Raw genomic sequence first — 11,702 nt, 5'->3', positions numbered from 1 at the left:
TGCTTCGTTTTGCCCACTATAGAATTTGTCGGCAAATTAAAAATATTGTATATACCTTTTAACGCACTTTAATACTGTATGCAAGCATCTTTACTTTATTAGGTGTTATCTGAACAATTATTTATAATTTAAATAGTATGGATTGAGATTCGGCGTGAAACAGGTCTGTTGAAAGCTGTTTGAATATGAGAAAAAAAGCAAACTATTTACTTTTCAAATCACTTGAACACCCAATGTATCAAGTTTCAACTCTTTACAGCATTTTCTTTGTCATATCTGGTTGCTAGTCACTTGTGATCTTTGCTGACCGTGTTAGTGTGCTTTCAATACTCCAAGTATTGAAGGTTCGCTTTTACCAGATGTTGATTTCAGTAGTCCTTGGATGAAATATGTTTTTCACCCCCTGTACTAAATCATTTGTATGTGGGACATACAATTATCCCCATTTGTTGGATTTATACCCTGGTGATGGAAATTGTGTGACCTTAGTCACTATGTACAGTATAAGAACATTTGAAAGTTTGCTCAACGAAGTTATATTGAGTTGTTTTGTATGTTGGGAATACTTGCAAAAAAAAAATTGCAATAAATATTCTTAACTTAAACATGTTTGGGTTTGTTGCAGTCGCGCCTCAGTGTGATAAGAGGATTGATTTCCCTGAAAGAGGACGCATTTATTTGACACCAGGCTAAAATGAATGAACTTCGCACATCAGCAAACAACGGCATGATAAATATTTAGACCATATGTGTACTCTCTAGTTTGACTTTCCAGGGTTTTGAATATTTTGAAAAAGGGCTGTTACAGATATGAGGGCATTTTGGCACGGACATATTTACATATATATATATATATATATATATATATATATATACTATATATATACACTACCGTTCAAAAGTTTGGGGTCACAAAATTGTTTGGGTGACCCCAAACTTTTGAACGGTAGTATAAATATTATTATAATAAAATATTATGAATTAAATATTATAAATTATATCTTATATTTGTATAAGATTATATATAATCTATGAATATAAGTATACATATATATTATAAGATTTTTTACACAGAAGATTATATATATAATCTATAAATAATTATCTAAATAAATATATACACTACCGTTCAAAAGTTTGGGGTCACCCAAACAATTTTGTGACCCCAAACTTTTGAACGGTAGTGTATATATATATAATATTTACATTTCAAAGGTTGCTGGTTCCCCCCTGGAACTCTGGGTTATCTTCCACATCCCAAAAACATGCTTGCTAGTCTGATTGAGCACTCCAGATTGCCCAGAAGTTTGAGTGTTAGTGCGAATGGTTGTTCGTTTCTGTGTGCCCTGCGATTGGCCGTCAACCAGTTCAGGGTGTCCCCCCGCCTACTGCCCGATGACTGCTGGTATTGGCTAATTCTTTAGTACTAATTAATGACTATCCGTGAGATACTCACTTCTGAAATAACAAATTTGCTCAATAATGTTATATTGTCATTAATAGCAGACAAAAGTCAAAATTATAATTTGCATGGTTATCCCTGCCTGGGGTAACCAACCTCTCAGTATGATGACTGTGATACACATACTCCCACTAAATGGTGCTATATTATAGGTTCATAAATAGTACTTGGCTGTCAATCAGTTACCTCCCACAAGTACAAATGTCAGTAACTGGGTTCAAAGAGGCATATTGATGAACAGTTTTCTCATATTGGAATGGTCTCCTATATGTAGTCACACTCTTAATTAGATTATCCTCAATTTTGACTGGATACACGATTTAACCTCTTAATAGGAAACGCAAGGACAGAAGACGTTCGACGGGGGAAGGTTTGTTCTCTTCATATTGATACTGTTATGGTTTTGGTATACCAGGTCATTTTAGTCTGCCACAATGTGAGCGTGTGTGTGTGTATGTGTGTGTGTGGGGGGGGGGGGGGTGGAGTGGGAGATGGACAGGCAGAGAGAGAAGCTCTGTCATCCAGAAGGGGCTCAGAGTCGAGCCGCTACTCTTCCATGTTGTGAGGAGCCAGATGAGGTGGCTCGGGCATCTGACTAGAATGCCTCCTGGATGTCTCCTTGGTGAGGTGTTCAGGGCATGTTCTGCCAGAAATATGACCCAGGACATGCTCGAGAGACTATGTCTCCAGGCTGGCCTGGGAATGAGATCCCTCCAGTAGAGCTGGAAGAACTTGCTAGGGGGGAGGGGGGATACTTTGGGCTTCCCTGCTGAAACCGCTGCCTACGTGACTAGATAAGCGGTAGAAGATGGATGGATGGATTTGTGTAAACCTGCTATGTCCTATTAATTCATGTTTTACAAGTCATAATGACTGTTTCAAAGGCTTCTGTAAAAGGCCAAAGTTAGCAGTGGCCAAAAACCTTTGCACAGTACCATCTATACATTTTGCATTTTCTATCTTCCTTTCAGGGGAGAGAGTTCAACATCTGTAGGATTTTTTGAGTGATACCAAAGACAAGAAGACACGACAAGTTGGAAACTGTAGCAGCTTCACCACAAGTCACGAGCTCCAGTGGCAAAAGAGCCTCGCTGTGAAAGTGAGCCTGAACTGTCCAACCAAAACTCAGTCATCACAGAGTTCAAGAGTGTGTTTGCTTGCAAAATGACTCGTGGTATTTCTCCACCGTTACTCGTTCTACTCCTGTCATCGGCGTATGGATTATCTCATGGATGCTTGCAGGATACTGCCTCAGCTCACAGATTCACTGGAGCTGTGTGCCGTCTCACATACCCTGCCGCTGTTGTGTGTGAGTACCTACCAGCCTGTACAAGCGTTGCATGCTTTTTAATGTGAACACTTGTTTTCCTTGACTTAGTATGGATGACACGAGGAATTGTGCCTCGCAAACATAATATTTTGGTTTGTCATTTGTCATGGTCAGCTCCTCCACGTGTTCGACCTTGGCTCTAGCCTTTCTGTGTGCAGTCTACATGCTCTTGTGTCACACGAGAAGCTAATGTTTTGTTAGTTATTCATTGACTCCAATGATCAATTCATTTTTGAAGCAAAAATGAAACTGGAATTGAACCTAAATCCACCAATGCCTCAGATCTTTCAAATTGCTTGAAAAGTGCATGGTGAATTTACTATATAAAATGTAATGATCATTTTTGAGATGCTTTTGAGATTGTTCTTCTCCCCTTTTGTTGTATAAAAATACAGGAGAAACAAAATTACATACCAGGTATAGTTTTATCGATCCCCTCTAAAATAGTTATTGTATTTGTTGTTCTAGCGGAAAGGTTTCTGTCTGTTAATTACCTGACAGGAAAGGTCATTCTTCAAAAGCTATCACTTTTCAGCAAACTAAAAAAACATTTATTTGTTGAGCCATTAACACTGCATCAGCAGAGAGAACAAGCTATCTTCAATACTTTGTATTCCGTTAATAGTTTCGAAAATACCTACACAGGGACTGACTAATAGTATTGATGATTTGTGTGTGTGTGGGGGGGGGGGGGGGGGAACACTCTGTGGTCTCGTGTGATGTGATTCTGTTTGTGACTACACTTATCTCATTTTTAACAGTGAATGAGAAAACCACTAAAGTGATAGAGGCAGCATTCCAGCATGCAAGATATCCAGGTGTTAAAGGAGAGAAGACCTTGCCCCTCATGGGAAACCTCTCGTACGGCCTTGAAAAGTGAGTAAATGCATCACAACAGTTGGAAAACAAAATGCCGTCAAATCGTTTAACGTTTCCACGTCTTCCTCCAGTATGGAGATTCACAACCTGACGATCGGTCAGAGCTCCTTTGAGCTTCTTCCAGGTGAAGGTATCGCCATGAAGATAAGCAACGTATCTGCAGTCTTCATAGGGACCCTGCGTTACGGATATGACAATTGGTTGTGAGTGCATCTGGACAATTAAATTCCTCGCGTCTTAGGAGCAAGAGTGTGGTGTGTGTGTTGATTACTGTCCCTGGGTGTGAGTTTGTGTGTCCCTTCGCCTGTTCCCTCCCCATTCACTGCTCAAACCCATTCTCGAGAGCCATGTTTGACTCTTCCCCAATTAATATCATTGGTTGGGGCGGGGGGGGTGGTGGTTAGGGTTCTTTCTAAAAACAGATAAAATCTCTGCTTAACCTGCCTAGACTAGTGTCACCAGTGTGGCGTGCTTGAGGTTTTCAGAAGATTCTGTGAGCTCATAGTTTTACTGTGTCAATAGTACATGAAGAGTAGAAATGTTATTAGGCCAAAATGAGCCTTAATGGCGCAATTCAAAAAAATGAATAGCATTAAAAGGGGGTTGGATTAATCGTGTTGATAATGCGTTGAACTGATGCCACTATTTAAAACCTTAGGAAGAAATTGAGCAAACATTCACAAATTGATGAGGCACTTACTTCCCTACTAAAATGAGTGCAACTAATAACATTGTTAAGAGCAAATATAAATGCATTTGTTTTTCATGTCATCCAGAGTCAAGGGTGCTCAATCAATTAATTTTGAGATTGAGTCACAGATTGACCTCGGAATCAACCCCAAACTTTGTAAGTATTCATCTATTATGATTTATCTAAGTGCTATACAAATGAAGGTGTATTGCATTGCATTATGTGATTTATTTTTATTCATTATTTGACTTCTCTCAGACTGTGGTAATGGGAAGGTAGCAGCAGACACATCATCTTGTTACTTGAACTTTGACAAGCTGCGTTTGCACCTGCAGGGAGAGCGAAAGTGGGTTATTCACACTTTTTAAATCAACTAATCGCTGTCAGCTAAAGACACTTTTTCACATCGCGTGTGTGTTGTCAGACCAAACTGGCTCAAGAAGCTCTTCACTGACTTCATCACATTCACAGTCAAGCTAGTCGTCAAGGGACAGGTAAGTCATCTCTTATTGCTACTATGATCATCAAAAACATGGCTGGATTATTGTTTGGATTTTCTTTTTATGTAGATTTGTAAGGAGATCAACAAGGTAGCAAACATATTAGCCGACTTCATCCAGGAGAGGGCAGGTGGGTTCACTTATACAGTACCTCTTAAAGTAAATCCCTTTGTACTATATCCTGCAATAACATTTTTCATGACATGAAAGAGTGATAGCCAATTAGGAATCTTGCTGTCTTCACTTATGTTGGTACCCAGCTAAAACTGTTCATTTTATACACCACACATCTCCCAGCCTTAATTTAGCTCCATCATGCTTCACTGTACGTTAGTTGCTTGTTAACTTGGAAGCACTAGATCATTGTAGTGTCTTAATGTGTTTTCAGAGAAGGTCCTCAGTGACGGAGATATCACTGTAGATATTGGTGTGACCACTGCTCCCACCATTACTGCAAATTATATAGAATCATACCACAAGGTAAACTATATCCAGACATATACATATATGACCAGGTGGGTTAACTGAGAACCTTAAAAAACAACATATTTAGAATTAAAAACACACGCATTCATCTTTCAATAACTTATTTACTGTAATAAATTATCATACTCATGTTGTCACGTACAATGACAATGGTTTTCCCCTTTGTTTTTTTAAACTTATTTTCAAGGGGTTCACAAACTACAACAATTCTTCTGCTGTCATTATCAATTCCGCTTTCAAGCCCAGTCAGCTGACTGAAAACAGGATGCTCTACTTTTGGATCTCAGGTCAGCATTTCACTACAATGATACAATAAAATACTCGGTGCATACCTCGAAGAAATATGACCAAATATTTCACGACATGTTTTAGCTGGTATTGCTGGATTATGTAAATGGTGGATGTACTGTAAATCATTATCAGACTGCATCACTCAACAATTTATACACTCACCGCACTTCTTCCTGTCACGGATCGGATGGAGCAGGGCGACCAAATGCAGCTTGGACCAGGGTTTCCTGGAGAACACAAACTAACAGAGTCAGCGAACTGACATGACTTAACAAACAAAACCAACAACAGGACTGACCGACAAAGATGTGCAACAAAAAGACATGAAGAGAACGACAACACACACACAATGACCCGAAAGGTCGTGAGGGGCAGACAGGACTTATATACACGACAGGTAACAAGAGACAGGTGAGAATAAGCAAACTAATCATGGGCACACAGGAGGGGAGGGGCGAGCACACAGACAGAAACCATGACAACAAACACATAGTGGAACGGCTGGGGACGAGACATGACACTTCCTTAACATTGTGTTTGAGATTGTTTCGGCAAGTTTACTGCTAAAATGTCTTGTTACTCCTAGACCAGGTCATGAACCCCTTGTTAACTGCTGGCCACCAAGATGATCGCTTCCGGCTTAACATCACTGGAGCAGAGTTGATTGTAACACTTCAGATTAATACTCACATCCACCATGATGTTACTAAAACAATACTTACCAGAAATCCGATGTGTCAAATAACGTTCAGAACTCTTATGATTTCAGGAACTTTTCAAGACAAACGTCTCTACAACCATGCCTGTTTTTTTTAGAAAGGTAATATTGTTGCATTGCTCATTCATATGAATTTTTATCTGGAGATATTTTCATATTGCATTGCCACGTGTTTGTGTGTCAAGTGTCTTGTAGAAACAAGTCACCCAGAATTACGAGTGTGGAGTTCATCTGCACCCTTCGTAAACACCTCCACCTTATTTGGAACATCTGTCTGGGCTGTGGTCTCTGGTCAACTCTGGTGTGAAAGTCAAGAAATTCTCTCCTTTAAGACAGTAAGACTTTGCCAAAACTGGATTGAAACAGTCCAAAGTACGCTAAAATCAGAATAACACGTTTTTTCACCGACAGTATTTGCACATAAACAGTACTATAAAAGCATTTCCCACATTTCGGATATTCATCTTTAAATTTTCAGCGTCTCGACAGCTGCTTTGTATAGAGTTTGCTAGGGAGTTTACCCGATCATGTGGTACACTTTTAAAGAGAGGGTGAGATTTGAATAATGCCTAATATTCTAAGATACAATCATATCTGCAGGCTCAGCGAGCACTTAATTCAGATAGGCCCAATCACAAAAAAAGGGTTTGTCTTTTTTCAGTGACTCAGTGGCATTTCCAAACCAAGAGATAAAACACTTAAACACAAAAAACACATGAAAAATTAAACACTTTTATTAAAAGCAGTATGAATAGCATTTTGTTATTGACATTAAAAACAAACGAAAACAGTTTATTCTCTGTTGTGGCTAGAGTGCAAAACATCAGCCCATAAGTCCCATCTGAGATATGTGTAGTTGTCCCAACCTGACTCTGTAGTGAAAAGTAGGGTGACGTATCTGTAACAATCAAAAAAGTCCCAAAATGGCCCATGATCTAACTCATCTGCAAATTTAATGAAGTACGTACCTGTTTTGGAAAATAAATGCATGAAGTTGTGCTTTAAATAAAGGAGATAAAACAGCTCAGAAAAATGGAACTCACTGGCAGCAGGAATTTTAGAATGCAAGGCGTTAAAAGAAGATAAAATCACCCATTACACCAGTGACATGGCCATGGAGAGTGTCATGTGATTTAAAAAAAAAAATAATATTTACGTGTTTGTCATGTTTCTGTTGTTTGTTTTTGTGCAGTTCATCACCACTGATGTCACAATTTCTTATGTCAACAAACACGTCGTACTGCACAGCAAATCTTCACAGTAAGACCTTTCTCATCCATTTGAATTATTACCAGACTACTGTTTGATACATTCTAATTGTGGGATGCACTGGATTTCTCGTAATTTATCAGGTGTGACTACATATTCACCTCTGTAGTGTTAAAGAAGCTAACGGCAAACTTTTTATTAGTCACTGTCTTGTTGCTGTGCATAAAAACAATTCGAAATTGTGTATTGTGTTTGTAATTGATCATGCATTTCTATTGTTTAAAGATGAACTCAGGTTGGCTTACTAAGTCTCTTAAGAAAACCAAAGTTTTCATTATTGATGCCATTGACAAACGATTTCATCTTCCAGGGTTGATGTACAACATGCTCGTTTATACCAATATCCTCTGGTAAGTGTTTGCATGAGTCTTAGAAAAGGTCTCTGGCATTCTTTAGTCAAAGTAAACAAATGATAAAGCAAAATTACACCACATTCACTCCTAACAGTCTGCTTGAAAGCATTTTGTATTATCGGATTGTCATTCGTGGTGGAGGCATCACTTCATCACCAAGATGACAAAGTATACTCATTAATTAGTGGCCGGATCTGTCTATCTATGCTTGCAGTAGACACTTGGCTAAGCACAAATGCACTCACCGCTTACCGACAACTCGGTTGAATGTTGGAGTTAGTTCCAGCTATCAGAAGCAAACACTGATAAGCACTCATCAGTGCAAACACTGCGGCTCTGCTTTTGGCTTTGACACATACAGTCAAGAAAAAAAAAATCAATTTGTTTTTCAGTTTCTTGTACATTTCAAATGCCTGGTACTCATGAATATAATGCTGAAAACAAGAAATACATGTCAATTTGCAAAAAACGCCTGAAAAATATTCTCTTGAAGAACAAAAGATTTACATTCTGATTATTATGGACAATCACGCGTTTAACAAACACTTGATTTACTGATTCGTCTGTTCAGGTCAATGAAGAACAACTGGATTTACTACAAGAAGCTGTGATGAAGATAGGCATCCCCAAAGTGTTATCCGGTAAGATCATAACTATCGAATGATAATGTCTTTTAGTATCGATAATATCAAGACGACCCCAATTATATCCTGCCACACTTACATATACCGTAATTTTCGGACTATAAACCGCACCGGACGATAGACCGCACCAGCTGAAATTCGCTAAGTTACATTAAACTAGCGAGCTACACGTATAGCTCCAGAGTAGACGTGACTGGGAAAAAATCCTATATAAGCCGCAGGTTTCAAAATTTGAGAAATAAGTCGCGGCTTATAGTCCGAAATTTACGGTACTTTTCTATGTGGATGCACTGCACCATCATTGTGTGAAAAAAGAAAATATTTCAAAATAACAGGATTAGAAAACGTAAATCCAAAACGTGAAGCGCATGAAAGAAATATGTTGTTGTTCTTTGGGATTGATCTTTATTTCTGTTTGCTGTTCTAGTGCTTGAAACGGAAATAACCAGGCTGTTGGACAAACAGGGAGTATACTTGTTTGACATCTACAACCCGGAAGTGCTTCCTCGGGATGTAAGTGTGACACACATATTGTCATCTGCCCATTTCTTAAACTAAGTCTTATTCCCTTTTGCTCAGGGATTTGTGATTGTACAGATGGACTTTGGTTTTCCTCATCATCTCCTCGTTGACTTCCTCAGCAGGCAGTCTTCAACAATAAAGGCTCCATTATGATGACAAAAGTTTTGGCACCTTTTCACTCAGCCCATTTCACTAGCAAGGCTGTAATTGATATACTCACCCCCATTTCACTGGGAAGGCTGAAAATGATTATGCAGTAGCCTATTGCTTGTTTTTGTGTGACTATGTGATTATAAAAAAGTTAAAAAATATATATATATTAGTCGAGCAATGTAAGCAGTCTCAAGGAGATCAAAGTTTTGAAATGAACTAAATTCACACTGACCCAAAGATGGATGTGCGCATGTTTGGATCACTTTGACAATATTGCCACCATTTTGATGGAACATGCTTTACCTAAAAAGATTGAATACTGCATTACTTTACTTTAACGTATTGAACTTTGCATTTCATCTTTAATCTTTCAATTAGTGTTATAACAAATTTCACTGGACTGGTCAGAAAACACCAAGACCATACACAAGAAAGGACACTGATCATTTCCAAGAAGGCTTGACTGCTTTTATGTCTGTAATAAACTGCTGCAGCTCTTTTAGCTGTCTGTCGTTGCCAGTGTTCTTTTCTTTGCGTCGGCCGCATTAAAAAGAAAGACGCTGTTTCATGTCATGTAGGTTTGATGAGGACTCATCAGTGACAAGGCCAAAAAGGACTCAAAGAGGCTCTAAACGTGTAGTATTTGCACCTTAAATAGGTTCAGCACTTTTCTTATAGTAATACGTAACATGGCAACATTCTTTATAGAATATATACTTGCCACTTATTTTAATGACAAGGGAGACTATCTAGAATTAATTGTACATGCATCTCTCAATTTTCTGTAGTGATTATCCTCCTGGACTATATGCTTGGTGACTGGATTTGTCTCATTTAAATGAATAATCTGTAAAAATAGTAAATTGATTAAATATGCATGGAAGGAAGCCCACAAAACATGTATGTGGAGAACATAAAAAAACGCCACATAGGACAGCCTGAGCCCGAATTAAAATCAAGAACATCTCGACCGTGAGGCTTGGCTGCTATTCACTATTACACTGTGATGCCTGTTCTATTAAAATAGGATTAGGATATTATTACAGTATAAATCATATATTTTACACATGATACTGTCCGATATGTTGATTTACACACAAAAAAAAACGAACGTTTTGGTCTTTCCATCAGAAGTTCTTGTTGAGGGACATCAAAAGTTGATCAACCGCTAGGTGGCATAGTTCTGTTACTACTTCGGTACTGATTCCCATGTCTGGGAACGTGACAGCAGTCTTACCTCAAATTGCCATCAGACAGTCACCCACTAGGTAGCGCTACTTTCTCAATTATAATACTCTGGAATTGTATTCGTAAAGGGCGGCTCGGTGGAGCACTGGGTAGCACGTCCGCCTCACAGTTAGGAGGGTGCAGGTTCGATTCCACCTCCGGCCCTCCCTGTGTGGAGTTTGCATGTTCTCCCCGGGCCCGCGTGGGTTTTCTCCGGGCACTCCGGTTTCCTCCCACATCCCAAAAACATGCTTGGTAGGCCGATTGAGCATTCCAAATTGTCCTTGAGTGCGAATGGTTGTTTGTCTCTGTGCCCTGCGATTGGCTGGCAACCGGTTCAGGGTGTCCCCCGCCTACTGCCCGATGACGGCTGGGATAGGCTCCAGCACACCCGCGACCCCCGTGGGGACTAAGCGGTTCAGAAAACGGATGGATGGTCTATAATTGGTCGAATGGCTTAGGTCTTGAATACATTACAACGGTGCTAAGTAAATATGAACCGACTCGGGAACTTCTGAAGACTTGGATCAATTAGTGGAGCCCGGAGTTCAAAGCAAAAATGGTGAATCAGCATTTTTAGAGGTTAGAGTAAGCTGCCAACAGAACTGAAGTCAGCCTCAAGTATAAAAACTTTTCAATCCAGGTTACAAAGTCTTGCGTAATTTTAGAAAAGTACTTTTAATGTCTTTGCTTTTAGATTTTGTCTGTTTGTGTGTGTTATTTTTTTCCCTTTGCTTTAAATGTCTTATTTTGTTTGTAAATGCCTTTTAATGTTGAATTTTCACTTATGTGAAGCAAATTGAGCTACTTTGGTAATGAAATGTGAGATCAGTAAAGCGCTCTAATACCAAATATATTTTTCACTCATTTAATTCATACACAAAATACAGGCTCCCAAATAGATGAACTCTCCACCACATGAGCTGGCAAATGATGTGTCGTCATAGCAACAGGACAGCACATAACTCACTATAATGCAGCGATCAATAATTGCCGTCATCTTAAATCCTTGCGCGGTGGTCAGTTGTACTATTGCCCTGGCTACATCTTGTACAGCTGTAGACAGGACAGAGGACTCACGGATGTAAACAAGCAACGTGTCTGGACAAACGCCCCAGCTGATCATTTCAACTATTTAACCTCGCAGACCTCTTTGTCCGTGATAACATTCCTCTAC

The 11,702-nt window shown here is 39.2% G+C and overlaps 1 protein-coding gene across 1 annotated transcript; it reads left to right on the top strand.

The window, feature by feature from the left end:
* The first annotated feature begins 1,680 nt into the window (after window positions 1–1,680).
* LOC119124496 (cholesteryl ester transfer protein, plasma) lies at window positions 1,681–10,200 on the top strand. Its single transcript, XM_037254540.1, has 19 exons — window positions 1,681–1,832; window positions 2,434–2,771; window positions 3,554–3,668; window positions 3,743–3,874; window positions 4,448–4,518; window positions 4,621–4,708; window positions 4,787–4,856; window positions 4,932–4,992; window positions 5,251–5,342; window positions 5,536–5,635; window positions 6,226–6,305; window positions 6,409–6,459; window positions 6,543–6,692; window positions 7,550–7,617; window positions 7,937–7,976; window positions 8,551–8,620; window positions 9,051–9,136; window positions 9,203–9,337; window positions 10,040–10,200. Exons 2-18 carry the CDS (start codon window positions 2,627–2,629, stop codon window positions 9,296–9,298), a joined length of 1,515 nt encoding a protein of 504 aa, XP_037110435.1. The 5' UTR covers window positions 1,681–1,832; window positions 2,434–2,626; the 3' UTR covers window positions 9,299–9,337; window positions 10,040–10,200.
* Window positions 10,201–11,702: the final 1,502 nt, after the last annotated feature.

The sequence above is a fragment of the Syngnathus acus genome, chromosome 6 (genome assembly GCF_901709675.1).
Source record: "Syngnathus acus chromosome 6, fSynAcu1.2, whole genome shotgun sequence".
NCBI classification, from domain to species: domain Eukaryota; kingdom Metazoa; phylum Chordata; class Actinopteri; order Syngnathiformes; family Syngnathidae; genus Syngnathus; species Syngnathus acus.
Note: the sequence above shows the minus strand (reverse complement) of the source record. Positions and strands in the feature narration are given on the sequence as shown.